Genomic DNA, 18,096 nt, shown 5'->3' on the forward strand with positions numbered 1-18,096 from the left:
CTCACCCTCTCTTGAGCTACACATGCTACTCCTGAGATGCCAGTGATCCTGACCCTTTCTGCTTTTCAGACCTGCCTGGTCCATCCTGATGCCCTACTTCTGGTTGTTTTCACCACTTGGAAAGCACTCACTGCCGCTGAGGTACATGATACATGAGATTACTGAGGATGGTACCACTTACATACCGTTAAGATGTATTTGGACTGCTATTGATATGAACAGTTATATTAGCTTTAGGACTGCAGTTGTCACGAACCTTCAGTGAACAGCTAATAACATCAACAAAGTAGACACCATGTTAAAGCTATAATGAAGCACCTGGTTACACAATTGCACTTTTTCCACATAGTACACGGTTATAGAAGGGATTTATTTATAATCGCACTATCCGGTGTCACTCAGATGAGGATGGGTTCCTCTGAAGGTTTCTTCCTCATGTCGTCTTAGTGAGTTTTTCCTCTCGCTCGCTCATTAGGGATTCGTTTTATATCCTGAATTTATATATTTCTCTAAAGCTGCTTCGTGACAACTTCCGTCATTAAACGCACAATACAGAGAAAATTTAATTGTGTGATTGGAGAATTATTCAAAATCAAATTCCATACTTTTCCGTTCCTACACAGAAACCGTGACGAGACGAAGAGGACCTCAGATGGCGCAAGACAGGTCCTTGTCCACTGAGCAGATGCTTTTGGAAAGCTTTCAGCCGAAGGCGGACGACGACAACGTCATAACATCAATTCAGATAAGATCACTGAAATTTATTTAGGGCAGTGATTCTTAATGTTTCTCCTTTTCTAGAACGTCTTAAAAAAAGATCAGGAAGATGCCCAGATAGATTGCTCTAGACGCAAGAAGATGATCATTTAAAAGAAAATAAACTGGTTCCTTCGATTATAATACAGTAAATACAATTCATATAATAATGTCGGGTAATTAAATAAGGGGAAAAAAATCAGTAACAGGGTGTTGTGACCTGAAGCGGAGTGACTGTTAACATGTATTATTCATGAGTCTCGGTTTGCAGGTTAAACTGAGCTCAAGTAAAATACACGCACATGCCCGACACCGCCAACTCTGTCCTGGAAAGAAGAGGGTCAAAAAGGACTTTCGAAAGCATACAGGATCTACATGCCAAATCACAGGCGTTAGCATGAACGCTAAATTCAACAGGCATAACTGACGCTTTTGATTAGCATCAGCTGCTGAACGTGTAATCACTGAAGATAATCGGCTCCGGGAGGCATTCACGCACTGTATTCCACGTGTGCAAGTAACACATGATTAAAATTACAACGCCTACAGAAAAAAAAATGGAGGGGGATGCATATAATGTTTCAGATGGCTACATTCGATGGGAGAAAACAGAAACATAACATAACATGGGTTTTCGATTCAGCAGTGAGCACCAGATACAGGTACAAGCTGCCTTTTTCTCTTTTTAATCTGGGATTTAGAAAAATCCCAGTCCTAGGCATAACGCAACCTCAGGGGAAAAGAAAAAAAAAGGCAGCGGTCGAGGATTGTGTCCCGTTAAAAGAAATGGGTAAAGAATACATCAATAATTAAAATGAACTCGAGAATGAGAACTGGTATGAATAAGTAAATGTGTTACAATGTTCTATAAAAAAAAAGAAAAAAAAAAAAGAAGGTTTTACAAGCGTAACTTATGTTGAAAAGCGTATAACTGTATTTTAAACATCGTAGAAATCGTCACTTTTATCCTGATTTAGCTCCAAAGTCTACTTCCTGTAAGACAGCAAACAAAGCAACGATGCTGGAGGTGAAAGAAAGAGGCAAAAGCGCAGATTAAATGGCGCAAAAAAACAACAACAAACAAACATAATAGAAGCATATACATACATATTCGATAGATTTTTCCATATCAAAATAGGGTTCATGTGTTAGTAACAGAAGCACATAGAAATTCAAATGAATCAGAGGTTCATTTGTTAATTCACTCAAGTCCCACACGTTGATATCGGACGAGCGCCGTCTCCCAGGAAGTCAGCGTGATTGAAAGGAGGCGTGGCCATCCAACACCGGTGCATCGTGGGATCTCCCCGACTGAAATCGCGAAAACACGGCAAACGCTTTTTGTTGTTGTTAATGTTTTTGTGTCTGCGATGCCTCGTAAACACGTCCGTCGGGTCGCTTTGGAGTTTTAAGAGTCATGAGATACTCTTTTTAAAAATGTTGGCTCTTTTTTTTTTTTTTTTATACAGAACACAATAAAGGCATTCGATTTTAAGAGTTGTTTTTTTTTTTCCATTTCTTATAGGCAATAAAAAAAGAAAAACAGATAGGGAAAGAAAAGACTGCTGCCCAGGTGCCTGTGTAAGGGGAAGAGTCACTGTCTCAGTAGGACCTGGGGAAAAGCACGATATGTCCGCTGTGTTTGTGTGCATGTGTGTGTGTGTGTTATTCCGATTTGTGACAGTACAAGTCCTTAAGTGCTTTCAGCTCCTCGATGAGGGTTTTGTTCTGGTTTTCCAGCACGGCCACGCGATTCTCCAGACACTTCACATACTCCTTCTTCTTGCGACGGCACTCTCGCGCTGCCTCCCTGTGGCCGAAACTCAGCGTTACACTCAGAAAACAAGAACGCTTTGGTTAAATCTGCCTCGGTTTAACATTCGCGGCACGTTTTGATCGATCCTACCCCTACTTTTCACACACCCCCCCCACCCCCCCACCCCACCGCTGAGTTGTCAAGTTTCACATTCCGAGCGTGTATATGAGCTGTACCTGTTCTTCATGAGGCGGACCTCTCTCTTGCGTGTGGCCTCCTCGGCACCTCCCTGGCCCGACGCCATCACCACTCCGGGAGCGATGGTGCCGGACGCCGCCGTGCGGATCTGATACGCCTGCACGTCTCCGGACGCAGCTGAGAAGCGTGACAGAGAGAGATAGCGTCTTATGTTACATCGGTGTGTTAAATTACAGCTGTAATACGGCCAGAAAATATTATATATACATATATATATATATATATATATATATATATATATATATATATATATATATATATAAAAATATAACTATACCAACACTGTCAGGATTTATCTATTTGGAATCTGACAGAGGTCTGAGTAGACTAACAAAGTGTACTGGCTTCTGAAATATCAATATATTGAATATTGCAATAAGGATTTTAACAATTATATTGCGTAAATAAATATTTTCGTTCCGACTCGTCGAGAATAAAAACCAACCGCAGTTTCAGAAACAGTTCCATGCCGAAGGGGGGTATTTCAAGAAGGGAAAATTTCCCTATTTAGTCATGCAGCTTGAAGAGGAAAAGACGGTCGAAAGTGCCAGCGCTATTTCACAACGTGCTGTTTGTAAGGTTTGTATTACGTTATCGAGGCGGAAAATTTTGTCCTCGTGAAATATCCTGAGAGATTTACTGCACGGCAAAAGTGTTAGGAGTCAAATTCAAAGTCTGACTACAATATTTTAATGTGCAGGCTTGAAAAGTTCCTCATGTTCCTTCATCACTCTCCATCCGGTTTCTTGCAGGAAATTAATAATAAACTGGAAAGTAAGAAACTCTTGAAGACTTCCCTGTGTTGGAAAACTTACTGACTATTACAAAGCCCTGACACTGGAGACTCCTTCCATAAGCAAGGAGTCTCGAAGATTATGTACGAAGCTTCTTTATTGCCTCGAGGCACAATAATTCGATCGCATTGTAGAACCCAATGTATGTGTCTATATAGACGACCTGCTTAAGAGTGCTCACCTTGCACCACAACCTGGTTACTGGGCACCAGGATCTGCTGGCCGTCGCTGGTCTGAGCGTACTGCAGGATGGTGGCGCCTGACTGGGCCCCCGCTGTGTTAGTCATCGTCAGAGTCTGCAGGCCCTGAACGCCGTCTGTGCCGTTATTGGCCAGCTGGATGGCTCCGCCTTGTGTGATGGCAACTAAGAGAGGAAGTGAAGCGGAAAGCCTTTTACAAACCATGGTCTTTACAAACAAATATTAAACACAGAACTAATACAAGCATGATTTTACTTGGTTATTGTGCAGTACTCAGTAACATTATACACACACATACACACCTTTTGATCTGAAGGTGTGTGATTAAATGTGTGAAATCGGCGTTGTAGACCAAAATATAATCGTGCCGACGTGTTCATTTCCTTCATTAGAAAACCAACATTTTATTTACAAAAATATCTTTATTTAAACGGACGACCCGGAGCGAAACATTCCGAAAAGCAGCCGATAAGACTCCAGCGTCGGTGTGAACTCCTTTAATACTGTTTAAAAAGCATCGCAGGGAAATTCCTCAAGAAATCAGGTGAGAAAACGCCAAGAATACATTTCTGGAAATTCTAGGAAAAAAAGCGTGTCTACTTTGAAGATGCTAAAATACTAAATCCTAAAATGTGGGGGGATAAAATGAAAATAAAGAATGAGTGTACAACATGTAAAAGATAACGCTTTTACAATTACACAGACGCATCAGCAGCCGTTACTTTCTCGAAGATGTTTTGATTAAGTCTCCATCCTAACACTTTATGGCCAAAAAAATTCAAGGACTTGTACGTGTTTGTTGGACAGCTACAAGGGAGGTCAAGCACTGATGTTGGGATGTCGAGGAGGTCTGGGGTTGAACTCTGTGTTTTAGTTCAACTCAGTGTTTTCTCTTATAAATAATCTTATTATTTTGGCAACATAGGCTTAATCTGAAGTATAAATTATGATTGTTGTCATGGTTTCATGGCATGTTGATCATAATTTAGAACTGGAACTACATCGAGATCAATAGAAGTGAATAACAGACACCTGCCAGCCAATCAGAATCAGATATTTACTTTCAGTGTACAATATTGTTTAAGGTAGACACTTCAAGACACCTGCATTTGCAAGGTGTCAGCTTAATAAATAGCAGTATAGGAAATTTCCTTCTGGTAGAATTTATTAAAAGGGTTTAAAATAACAACAACAAAAAAAACATGGCGGGTAAAACCGTCTCTCTAATAAAAGAGTAATGTGTCTGCAATGGTGTAAATCTTTTCTAAAAATCTACCTAAATGGCAACATATCATATTCAAGATGGCTAATAATACAGCTGCATATACACACACACACACACACACACACACACACACACACACACACGACCCACTGAACTGCTTTGACTAAATGTGTGTGACTGACTGTGGAAACAGCTCACTCACTGTATTGTCCGCTGCTGGTTTGGTAAATGGGGGTGGGCACGGTGACTGTAGTTATGGCCGGTGCCGAATCCTCCTCGTTTTTTTCCTCCTCTATCCGTGGCACGGCTGGAGTGTCCGATGAGAGATCGTTCAAGATTTTTCTGTCGAGGAAAGCGACACGCTTTTAAATCACGCGAACGAACGACAAAGTACCCGAAAGCTTAGAGACGACACGGATTGGAGAAACGTTCGAACCTGTACGAGGGCCGCCTAGAGAGGATCTCCCTCCTTTTCTGGGTGTCCGTCACGCTGTCCACTGACTCCTGCGAGTCCTCGCTCTCAGCGATGGTGGAGATCTGTGTCCAAACGTCAGAAAAAACAAACATGGTGCGTCATCAATGCTGAGTCAGTCAGTCAGTCAGTCAGTGAGAGAAAATCGGTCCTGAAAGCCAGGAAGTTCTGCCGACGTACCTGTACGGCTTGGACCTGCGGAGACTGGATGACAGACGGCTGCGCGGCCTGGATCACCCCGTGAACCTGGACTGTCTGACCGTTAGGCAGCTGTACCAGCGTGACAGTCGGCCCGGTGGCTGAGGCCTGACCCGCTGCCATGGAAACCTGCCTCACACACAGAGTTATTTAGAAACGGTGTAGTAATGAGAAATGATCAAATATATCTATTCTCTTTATGCTGTAGGTACCGATGACACAAACCACCATTCTTTAGTGCACATATGACATATACTACCACTACTAAACATTTTCTAATTGAATGAACATCCATGTCAAAGTGTTCTCGGGTCAACGAGGGCAGGCTTAAGTTAAATTTCATGAGTCGGTCATAGATTTGATTATATCCCGACATCTCCATGACGGTTTACACAAAGCTGGTCACGCTTTCAGCGAATTCCTGACTCGGATAGGTCAGGAGGTGCTGGTTGATTTTCTACACTGCGTTTCATCCGCTCTGTGCTTGTACTCTGCACGAACGACAATAAAGTTTAATCTAATCGAACCTAATCGAATAACAGTAGCTCTGGCAGCGATTCCATTCACGGGTTTGTATTAAAAACACTGCTTCTAATATGTTATCGTTTCTATAGTAACGACATACTGTACGCAGGGACGTATACGGTAGCAGACACTCCACAATAATCTAAGGAAGAAAAAAAATAAAGAAACATGCTATTGTTAAATAAAGAAAAATGCACACTCGCTGATAGGGCGACGTTTTCTGTAAGGAGATGTTAAACGAACGTTTACGCAAGGAGTCTCCAGTGTCAGCGGTTTAACTTTTCCACTATGGGGTTTTTTTCCCCCGTGTTGTGATTTCTTGGGAACATGACAAGCTGCATGTTTTGTCTTATTCGCTTCAAGGCCAGTGATGGAACGACCGTTTACAGCTGCTATAGTGAAAGTGTTAACGAACTTGTTTTTGTTGCGTTCGACATGGTTAAATGAATATATAAACGGATTAAAAAGGTAACTGATGGGAAATTGCTGTGGTATAAGAGAAATAAAACCCTTTGGAGTGGATTACTAATACACCAGCCCTTATTTCAGATCAGTATTTAGCAGATTCAGTGGTGATAAAGCGTCCGGCTCACCTGCGCCAGGGTGGCGATCTGCTGCGTGTCCGTCTCAGAGACAGCCGTCTCGCTGCCCTGCTGCACATCTGCTCCTGCGTCCATGGTCATTTAGAAAAGCCGCGGTGAGGAGAGGAGGTGGACTCGGTTAGCAAGGCCTGCCTGTGGGGACAAGGAGAAAGGAAATGATTACGCCGAACGTCTACACGACGTGTTCAGAGTATTGCAATAAATATACGACAATAAATATTCCTGCTGGACCGTTTGTCGTTTTAAAAAAAAAAAATTTTTTCAAAGGAATCGTTCAAAAAAAGATCGACGATTTCAACATTTACTGTGAACCGAACGTTTTCGATAAACTAAGCTCTTTCTTTTGTTTTGTACTGGATTAACAGAAGCTTTTCAGATCAAATACTCTTCAGACACGATGTCGGAAACGTCGCAAAACGATATCCGTTAATTTGAGCGTGGGATTACTTGGATTGTAAACTTTTAAACACAGATTCTTCTACTGTTTTATAAAACGGATTATGTACTAAAAGCATTACTAAACCAAATAATACAAGTGTATGCTGATTTCTGTATGATGCTAACTGGTGTAACTATGTATCCAAGGATTTTTTTTTTTTTTTTTTTTAATTGCTAGAAAGCTCTCTGATGTGCATGACTAGTCTGGCATAGGTGGTCAAATTACAGTTGACATCTACTGCCTTTTACAGTCTGGATAATTATTTAGAAATGGTGCCTACATACATTTATATGGAGACCTTTTCTGTGAGATGTTTATTCAACATTTACGGAAGGAGTCTCCAGTGTCAGTGCTTTGTAACAGTCAGAAGTAACACTGTCCTGACATGGGAAAGTCTTCGGGACGATTTGTTTTTGGTGTCTGGTGAGTAAATTACCGTTTATAGCTGCTAGGAGATAACTGGCTTTGTGGACGTTCCACAACGTTAAATGAAACTATAAACGGACAAAAAGTACCAACGTTGTCCTTTGAGAAATAAATTAAAAGAAAAATAAGAATATTTATAATATTATATATATAATATTTATAAAATAATCATTTAGAATATTTAGAAAATCACTGTGATATGGGGGGAATAAAAGACTTTGAATAAATATCAAACTTGGAGGTGGTAACAGTAACTTGTTTTATTCATTAATTATCTATAAAGGTAGATTCATAATCTTCCAGCTTTTTAGGATCAATTATCATGACACCTTGTTTTTGTTTAAATGCAAACTATTTTTATTTAAATAATAATCAATCTGTCTGTTTTGATGAAAAGATTCAGGAACAATGTCTAAAAAATGTTTTTATAGCTGAGAAAATATCCTTATTATCTAGAAAAACCTAGAAATCTCTGCGTATAGTGAAATTGACTAATAGTGTTATGCATGTTATGCAGTAACCCTTTGACCTGTAACTGTAGAGTACAGGTTTATACGTCAAAGTGCCTCGGGTTCATAGTAATAAAATGGTCATAAACCACTTGGGAATAACACGGCCTGTGGACCGGTCACACAAACATCTTTCTTTGTGCTGTTTAAGTGTGAATTCTGCTGTGGCTTCTTAAGCAATAAACTTTTTTTTTTTTTTAGTATTATTTAGTAAAATAGTTTTTGCCAAATCTTCTCAAGTCATCATTTCGTTTATGAAACCGGATCCGTGCCACGTTTGGGCCAGATGTTAAAAATAACATTTGAATCTACACCTCAGAGCCAGATGTAACAATATACATGGCTTTTTATACTTTCTTTTTTTAAGGTCTCTCCTGTCATACAACAGCAACCAATCTGGTCAAGTGAAGGGTATCACATGCTTCCTCCGAGTCAAATCTTTCCGATCTCCAGATGTTCCGGCGCACGCTTTTCCGCTGTGCTGGTGAATTGTTAGTCTGCGCCGGTTCTAAACCTGTTTTGATTGCACAGATCTGGTCAAAACTGAGCAGTATTGCACCGTCGTGACACAGGATCAGCTCTGAGATTCAGATCTTGTGAAAACGTGACTCTACCGTCAGCCCAAATGTTGGTCCAGTGCAGCGTATATTCGTTATTTGGGGTATTACGATGCTTGGAGGTGATCTGCTTGGGTTTCAAAGGGACTCTTGGTTGAAATCAATGATACATCTAACAAACGTGACCATTTCTAAAAATTATAAAATGGTACAATGTGACTGCACTAGGGTTTATCATAAATTAGTTAATATGGGTTCAAATGTAGTACTTTATACTTAATTAATGTGAGTTTATTGTTTTTTGGAAGTGTGTCTTGTGAGTTTTGGAACTGTACCATACAATCTGTCCGGCCATCAAGACTTCTTGTACCTTTTGGCGCCTTTTTACTTCCGCATACAACAAACAGCGATGGGATTAAGACTCACTATAGAGAATCGACTCTTTTGAACTACTCGTTTAAGAGAATCGGCGCGCGACTTTATGATTCGTAGCTGCAAAGTGTATATTCCCGTGTTTAATTCAAAACAAGCAATTAGCCAAAAATACCATATATGTATGAAATGTAATTCATTTTAAAAATGTAAAGTAAAAAAAAAAGCACAACAACTTTATTTGAGTTACGTATACATAAATAAGTCACGTCCATGTCCACATAAATGTCGATTCGTGTTTGAGAGTCGATTCACCTCAACGAATCGCCCATCAGTATCATTCGGTCTAGGATGATTTTTCCACAAGAAATAAAAAATGGCCTTGACTAGGAAACAAATCTGCAAATAAATAATCACCAGTTTGCGTGGTGAATAAGAAAAAAAGATGCGTTATATTACTCGGTAATTATTAGACATTATTTATCTAATTGTGAAACCGTTATTTTCTACCTAAACTGACAATATTTTCGGCTGCAATTCCGAGTTCAGTCGGTAAAATACAGCTGATGTTACATCTGGAGAGTCGAAACACTAATGTTTCGCAAGTTGAAATGTTCTGTAGTGTTCTGTAGTTAGCAGGCTAATGCTATATATACACTCATCTTGGTTAGCTATTTCAGCTAACCAGCTAATGCTGCAGGCTCGCGCGCTCTTGAAAATATTTTTTCCTGGTGGCTAGGGCTAGCTAGCCGTTGGCTTGATCTTCGCTTTACAGCTTACATAGTTCAGTTTAACTGTTATAAACGTGCGGAATTTGAACAATGCTATATTTCTAGGACCCCCATCTGCATTCCCTGTGCTCCCCCGTCTCGGTGTGACTCATTGACTGAAAGCAGCTCGGTGTAGCTTGTGCTGTGAAACAACAACATGCCCGTCACCGCCGCCATGATCGCTTTGTGTTAGGAAACGCCATGGCTGAAAACTAGACGCGCGTTTATTTGCGTTGCGTATCTCCTCCTTACCCGGTCACGGACTCGCTTACTCGCTCTCTCTGTTCTCGCGTCACTCCCGGGCCTCCGGAGCTCCACTTTTTATTCAGTCCGACACGTAAGAGCCCGCGTCAGGGTACACCTCCGCCGCGTCACCGCAGACAACAACAACGCGAGCAAGGACGAAACTGCGGCACGACTCGCTATCGGGAGCGCCGGAAAGCGTCGAGCGCTGGCGAAGACTCACGAATCCACCACGAAGCTCGGCCGAACTTTCACGAAAAGGGATCGTTCGTGCTTATACTGCGCATGCGCGGGAACTCGCAATGTGATTGGATGATGCCAAACTGCAGCAGTATTTCCAAAATAGCGCATTTGCTACTGCATGTTCCCTACAAAACATATCAAGAACAAAAAAATAAATTAAATAAAGTTAAGAAGCACGGTGCAAAAACAGTAATCTAGTCAAAATCTATTAAGGAGGAGAAAGAGTTTATCTCTGCAAAAAAATATGTGAACAAACTAAGTAACACTTAAGTTCACTGCAGAAATCCGCTGTTAAAAAGTATTACATTGAGATGCATTGATGCATGTAACGTTTTAGACGTTGTTTGGGTAAATTGGGTATATAAGATATTGAGTGTACTATATGGACGTAAAAATCAGAGATTTGATTTAGTGATTAATTTAGGTTAGAGAGATGTTTTGGGGGCTTTAGTACAACGGTTATATACCAAACTGTAAACATTTCCACAGGGAAAAGTTTTTGTTTTCAACATTAAAAGATCTCACGAAAAGAAAATAATTATAGTGAATAATTAAATAAAAATAATTTTTAAAAAGAGTAAACGCCTAATGGTTATTATATTGGTCATCGTCGAAGGGTTTTCAAAAGAATTACTGCTGAACTCAGAGATATGATTGAAATATGTTTATAAAAACCTCTGAATTATTTACTTATATGGTTTATACAATTCGTAATAATAATAATAATAATAATGATGGAAAAACAAAGTGTATTGTGGACACTTTGCATCCCCTTGGTTACATAGTTTTGACGCAAACTACTGCAGTGAATTGTGGGTAACAAAACTCCCTACAATGGTGAACGGTGTGTGTAGTTTCAGATATACTGCAGGAACGCTAAAGTATATAAATAAATATGTAAAATCTAAAATATATATATATATTTAAAATAAATTGTTAAAGTATATATCTCAATGAGATGCACAAAAGCGTCTTTCTTTTCGTTTCCACTTCCGTTTTAGCCTGTGAAAGATTTTGATTGGTCGGCTTAAAAATATGCACCAATCTGAGTCTTCGGTTCGCCTGTTTGTCCCGCCCACTCGGGAAAGCACCAGGAAATAGGTTGGTCTGTCATTTTTAGAGACGGCACAGAAGTACGAGAAAGTCTGATAGAAGGATTTGTTTACTTGTATTTGTTTTTGGTTTGGTCGAGATTGAAGGTTATTATGGCATCGCTTTTCAAGAAGAAGACGGTGGACGGTGAGTTTACAGCGGAAATGAGACAGTTTTGATGATTTAAATGAAAACAAGCCAAGCTCGTACTAGCTGTAGTGAGCTAACAGCAGTGTTGATGACCGTGCTGATTTGGGTGTAACTTTAATTCCTCGGTTTAGTGTTATTAGTACGTTAGTGTTTGTTAGTTTTAATATGTGTGATTCATGACACATTGGCTGTAATCGATTACTATTTCTCTTGGCAGCCAGTATTTGGTAAACACAAACACTTTCATTGTCAAATTTGTCATTTCTGGTGTATATTTAAAGAGAGAGTTCCTGCTTTCTAATATGAACAGCACCGTGTAATGAAAAGTCCAAGAGGAAAGGGCTAGGAATTCCTCAACAACAACATAATGGACATGTTGACTCAGTGCCATTTCTGTTCTCGTGTTACAGATGTCATCAAGGAGCAAAATAAGGAGCTGAGAGGAACACAGAGGCAGATCACGCGAGACCGATCGGCACTGGAGAAACAGGAAAAACAACTGGTTCGAGACACCTCCCTTCGAGTTTTACAGTATCACTACAGCTGTTTGATAACGTGTTTGTGATTTCCGGCATCACAGAAAGTTACACTATGGAAATAAGTCAACTAAATTACTCCCAGGAATCAATGAGTCATATCCAGGAAGTGTGAATTTTTAATTACGTTACAGTAGTGCAAATCACAACACACGTCTTATCAAAGCTATTCTATTAACTACTGAGTGTTATACTACTAGTTATTATCCCTTCAACAGAACGGGTTTAATTGCTCCAAAACTATGATAACTCGGACCTAACGTGTCCTGTCGGTGGAGCGCTCGAGAATAGAAAGCTCTATGACTCGAATAAATAGGAAAATATTATTGTACACGTGTTAATAACGAAGTAAACCTGTGCCGAGGCGAGGTCAGTGGAATTTATTTTACAGTCCTGGCTACAAAAGAGAGGTTTGAGAATCAATACTGGTGCATTCACATCGACGCACAACATCTTTATTACATTTTCTGTGGAGACAAAATATATATATATATATATATATATATATATATATATATATATATATATATATATATATATATATATATATATATATATGTATATATATATGTGTGTGTGTGTGTATATGTATATATGTAACAAGAAGTGAATACCCCTAATATCTTAATCAGCCAATATTCATTGCTAAAGTTTTGAACAATGTGTTCAAAAAGCCCCTTACTGTCCAGTGTTGTATGATGTGAATGTGTTACACAAACTTAAATAAGTCGAATATAGACATTTATAACATTACATATTATTATAAGCGTTTTATTAATTTCACTAATAGATTGTGCAATTTCTGTCCTTGGTTAAGCGGTTTATTAAGCTCGTTATCTCATACAAGGTGTTGATTTAATTTTCTATAACCGCAGCTCTGACAGTATTTCCGACCGCAAGGCACATCCCAGGTTTGTATTAATGCGCTCGTTCTAATACGTTTCAGCTCATTCTCAGGGGCTTTATTGTAGACGTGCCTAATCAGTCCCTCCAGGATTTCCAGACTTTGCGATCGCAGAAATGAACGCAAAATCGAGCAAACGCCACAATATTCAGAGGAGCTCGCAACGTTTCGATATTTCTGCAGGTTTGGGTCGAGACGCGCCATGTGATGTCAGCCAAAGCCCTATTCTGTTCACGTGCGTCGAACATGGGTCCAGCTAAAATGGTGTCATTTACCAACAAACATCGCTGTGAAAGCCTGTGGAAAACCATTTCGTGCGATTGCAATTTCACCAATTCAAAGCACAAAAAAGTCAGCATGTTGCATCGCGAATTTTGAAAAAAGCCGCAGCAAAGTCCAGCGTTTTTGTCCGCAACGATCAAACAAACAAAAAAGAAACCTCTGCGAAATCCTGTACGGACTGTCTGATTGTTGATATGGTGAAGTTTTCTGTGAGGAGATGTTTATTTAGGATTTTTGGAAGGAGTCTCCAGTGTCAGGGCTTTGTAACACGTTTTCTGACTTGGGAGAGTCTTCATGGAGGGCTTTGCGCGTCACGGCATAATGGCAACCTGTCATTTGCCATGCAGTCAGCACTACCTACCGTCAGAGCTGCTGTTATAGCAAATAAATCAACACCTTCTGACCAATCAGAATCTAGATTGGCATCAACCGGTATAGTGAGCTGTACTATTTACACGCTGTATGCATACTGTAACTGTTTCATCTGTTCTTGCTGGAACAGGAGATGGAGATCAAGAAGATGGCCAAATCGGGGAACAAGGACGCATGTAAGATCCTGGCCAAACAGCTGGTGCAGCTGAGAAAACAGAAGACCAGGACGTACGCCGTCAGCTCCAAAGTCACGTCCATGTCCACTCAGACCAAACTCATGCACTCGCAGATGAAGATGGCAGGAGCCATGGGCGCCACCGCTAAAGTACGGGGCGGAACATAAAGATATAATACAAACACACTCTGTCAGATAGAAGTGTTCATCATCGATCATTTTATTGGTCTATAACCAGGATAACAACTCATTAACATGAACCTCATGTTCATGGCGTATCTTTTGTTTTGTTTTGTTTTTTCTTCTCCAGACGATGCAGGCAGTCAATAAGAAGATGGATCCTCAGAAGACTTTACAGACTATGCAGAACTTCCAGAAAGAGAATGCGAAGATGGAGATGACTGAAGAGATGAGTAAGTACTCCCCGTCAATTTTTAATGCTCAGAACCTCTTCACCGATCAGAGAACTCCTCTGAACGGTATCGATCCGCTGGAATCCGACAGCAGCCGTCGAAGGTAACGAATCCTGGTATGCTTTTTCTCCCGCTCTTCAGTGAACGACACGCTGGACGACATCTTCGAGGACTCGGGAGACGAGGAAGAATCTCACGACATTGTGAACCAGGTGCTGGATGAGATCGGCATCGAGATCTCGGGAAAGGTGAGAGCGACGCGCTTCACACGCGTCTGAGACGAAAAACTGAAATTCACGGCTTCGGTATACTGTGTAACTACAGGATCCTTTAAAAGGAGCAGTCTGTCACTTTAAAATGGGATACTATGCATACTACGCATACTAAACCCCACCCAAAAGTGGCGTGCAAACATTCATAAATTCATACACTCACCGTCCACTTTAATAGGTACACTTGCTCAGTCGTGCAATCAGCCAATCATGTGGCAGCAGTGTAGTGTGTAAAAAAAATAACGCAGATGCAGGTCAAGAGTTTCAGGTAATGTTCACGTCAAACATCCAAATAGGGGGAACCTGAGTTGCTTTTCTGCTCACCACGGTTGTAAAGAGTGCTTATTTGCGCTATCATAACCTTCCTCAAACCAATCTGGCCATCGTCCTCTGATCTCTGATCAGCAACAAGCTGTTTCCGCCCACAGAACCGGCGCTCTGCTGTTGTGTGCGAAAATCCTGGGAGATAAAGTCCGTCTCCAACAACAATGCCCCGGTCTCAAGTCACTGAGAACACATATTTACCCACCCACTGTTTGACGTGAGCATTAATTGGAGCTCTTGACCTGTATCTGTATGGATGTATGCTTTTTACACCACGTGATTGGCTGATTGGATAACGGGAAGGAGTTCCTAGTAAAGCGGTTAGTGAGTGTATGCATTCAAGTGCAGGAAAAGTATAGTCAAAATATATACATCAGTATTTCCCATTTGGATAATTTCTTGCCTGTGACTAATGCTAACTGACAATTAGCATAACGTGCAGGTTAGCGTATTTGTTTCCTTGTTGTTGTTGTTGTATCTTTGTATGGAAAAAAAAACCCACCAACTATAATAGCAGCACGTCACGAAGTGCCACTTAGATCACATCAATTTGCCAACAATTACTTTATTACTTAATTTATTAAAGAACGACATAATATACTTTTTATCCGTTTATAGTTACAGGTAATGTTGTGGAACTTGCTTCCAGTGAAACAAGTGGATTCTTTTCCTATAAGTATTTCTTTAAACATAAGCCACTACTTAACGCATACTTTACTGTACACTTATTTGTGCGTTTATCATCAAGACACCGGAACAATCCGGCAAGTCATTACCGCTGGCCTACTGCATGTTTCTCGTACCACGTTGCCATCTCGATAATTATCCAAATCACGTACTTCACACAAACCGCAGCCCGTCGTTTCCTTTGAGCTCACTAATACGAGAGAGATCAGAGATATTCCGAGTTCTCTAAGCATCCTCATGTCTTGAGTCTCCCGTCGCGTCGCGTCTACGTTCGGAGAGTGTTTTATTTTTTAAAAAAAATTGTTTTGCATTAAGTTTTTAAGCCCGAACTGTCCTCTTATTTCCTCGGCAGATGGCCCACGCTCCCTCTGCTAACCGAACCAAGCCCGCCGCCGCCGCCTCCACCTCCAAAGCAGATGGGATATCAGACGAGGAGATAGAGCGACAGCTAAAAGCTCTCGGAGTGGACTAGCGCAGACGCGTACATCTCTGATTTGCCTGGCAACACACACACACACACACACACACACACACACACACACTACTGAACTCTCAGCCTTGACATTTGCAGTCACATAAACATACCTACATAAAGGGGAGGAAGCACCACAGCAGGAAAATTCTATTCGGTTGTTGTGGTAGGACTCGCCACTGTTTAAACTGTGTTGAAAAGAAATAAATAAATAACTTGTACATTTTTACAGAACACTGTTCAGATATACAGTTTTCGATGCATGCTTGTATATTCATAGTTTTATTCACTACTGTAAAAAGTTAAATATTAAATATATCGAATGTGTATTGGAACGAAAGGTTGAGATCAAATGATTAAGCAAAAAAAAAAAAAAAAAACAACTTTCCTTTCCCTGAACTCTCTAGAGAGATCTACCTCCAATTACAGACTAGGAAAAAAGTGGCATTGTACTTTGGGAGTCGATGCATCCTTTATACTTTCTTACTTTTCACATCTCTCCTTTCGTTGTTTTATCCTTTAAAAAAAAGCAACCTTCAATCCTGGAACTTCTTGTTAAAATTACTTCCAAAACCCCTGCTATATACTTCTAGCACTTTATTCTTCCTTCATGTCCTCCAGCTACCTGTCTGCCTGATTGCTTTTCTGGGATTTCAGCTGAATAACAAATGAATAAGAGCTAACGAACGGTGAAGATCAGCAGTTAGCATGACCGAGCTAGATTACTTTCACGCCTTGCGGTCATCCTTCTTTTGATTTATTTATCACCGGCCAAACCTTTTGCCATTTTCGAACTGTCCGTCATCATGGCTTCGTTAAAAGAGAACGGATGACGAGACAAGGCGGACGTTTTTTTCTAACCGGGTCATTTACAATGCAGATGCTGTCGCAGTCTTAAGCTTCGGCGTTCATTAAGGACATCTTATTATGTAGGAGCGCTCGAAGTAGGCTCGGTAGACTCCAGGCCAACTTTGAGGTCAGTCTGGATGTGAAACGTACAGTTACTTATTTTCTTAACAGAAGGATTTGTACTCTTTACCTCACGAGCTTGTCGTTCGGAGTGGCTAAATTTAATCTGAGCCGTTTATCACTGCCGAGGGCCGAGTGCGGCCCCGGAGCGAGATCGTTTCTTTAATTAAAAACACAATCGGTGATGGGATTTCATTAACAACAGCTCTGTTTGAATCTCATTTGAACCCCACACCAGGCACAATCCACTGTGTAGTCTTTATAAATGTGTAAATAGTGCAAGTGCGGATGATTTTATTATTTTTTTTCCTTCTGTTTCTTGTTCCTAAGCATATTTATCAGAGGTATGGGATATTGATATTTGTTCTACATTTTGGGAGAATTTTTTTTTTTTGTTAACCGTGAATAAAACGCCTTTTTAACTATCCTGTCTTTCGTATGGCTTCTGTTTTGTTTTAAGCGTGAATATAAGTAAGCACACGTAAACGGTACGCTTTTGGTCGTGACACCAGAGGGCAGTGTGTAATCATGGCGTACTGATGCCTCCAGCTTGAAGCGCGATTCAAAGCCGGGTATACGGTACGCATTGTAATCCGTAGACCTTTCAGGCTTGTTGCAGTGTGAGAAGCTTATACAAGCTTCGGTGCAGTCTGGAATCTCTTCGAAAGGTCTTGTTTAGTCATCGCTGGACAACTTCAAGCCAAAAAAAAACAACGGTATCTAGGATAGGATACTTTGTATTTATTTCAGTTCGGTGACTACACTCACCTGCCACTTGAACAGGAACACTTGTACACCTACACATTCATGCGGTTATCCAATCAGCCAATCATGTGGCAGCAGTGCAATACAGAAAATCATGCAGCTAGAGGTCAAGAGCTTCTATTAATATTCACATCAGACATCAGAATCTAGGGGGAAGAAATGTGATCTTCGTGACTGTTTTGATTATTTCAGAAACTGACGATCGTCGGAGATTTTCAAGCCGGCTCTGGAGCTTAGACAGAATGCTGTAAAACGACAGTCATAAAGTGAGCATGGGTTCTGAGCTCCGAAGCACTTTATTGATCAGAGAGGCCAAAGGTGAATGGATATTTGAGAGG

General features: G+C 40.6%; 2 protein-coding genes and 1 long non-coding RNA gene across 4 annotated transcripts; 2 read left to right on the forward strand and 1 right to left on the reverse strand.

The window, feature by feature from the left end:
• Positions 1-885, forward strand: LOC124626344 (uncharacterized). Its single transcript, XR_006981120.2, has 2 exons — positions 1-141; positions 624-885. It is a non-coding gene; the product is annotated as an uncharacterized LOC124626344 (long non-coding RNA).
• Positions 886-1,314: 429 nt separating this feature from the next.
• creb1a (cAMP responsive element binding protein 1a) lies at positions 1,315-10,339 on the reverse strand. 2 transcript variants are annotated; one of them, XM_047151240.2, is made up of 8 exons: positions 10,132-10,339; positions 6,778-6,918; positions 5,642-5,788; positions 5,426-5,526; positions 5,192-5,331; positions 3,746-3,928; positions 2,749-2,887; positions 1,315-2,566 (listed from the first exon to the last, which is right to left on the reverse strand). In XM_047151240.2, exons 2-8 carry the CDS (start codon positions 6,865-6,867, stop codon positions 2,422-2,424), a joined length of 945 nt encoding a protein of 314 aa, XP_047007196.1. In that variant the 5' UTR covers positions 6,868-6,918; positions 10,132-10,339; the 3' UTR covers positions 1,315-2,421. The 2 variants fall into 2 exon arrangements, with proteins under 2 accessions (XP_047007196.1, XP_017313516.1); XM_017458027.3 differs by having other exon boundaries at positions 10,112-10,338.
• A 1,130-nt stretch (positions 10,340-11,469) lies between these two features.
• Positions 11,470-16,255, forward strand: chmp2bb (charged multivesicular body protein 2Bb). Its single transcript, NM_001200683.1, is given in 6 exon segments — positions 11,470-11,584; positions 11,998-12,089; positions 13,812-14,006; positions 14,167-14,269; positions 14,411-14,517; positions 15,905-16,255. Coding segments are annotated over 6 exon segments (651 nt in total). The 5' UTR covers positions 11,470-11,550; the 3' UTR covers positions 16,025-16,255.
• Positions 16,256-18,096: the final 1,841 nt, after the last annotated feature.

The sequence above is a fragment of the Ictalurus punctatus genome, chromosome 26, assembly GCF_001660625.3.
Source record: "Ictalurus punctatus breed USDA103 chromosome 26, Coco_2.0, whole genome shotgun sequence".
Lineage (NCBI taxonomy): Eukaryota > Metazoa > Chordata > Actinopteri > Siluriformes > Ictaluridae > Ictalurus > Ictalurus punctatus.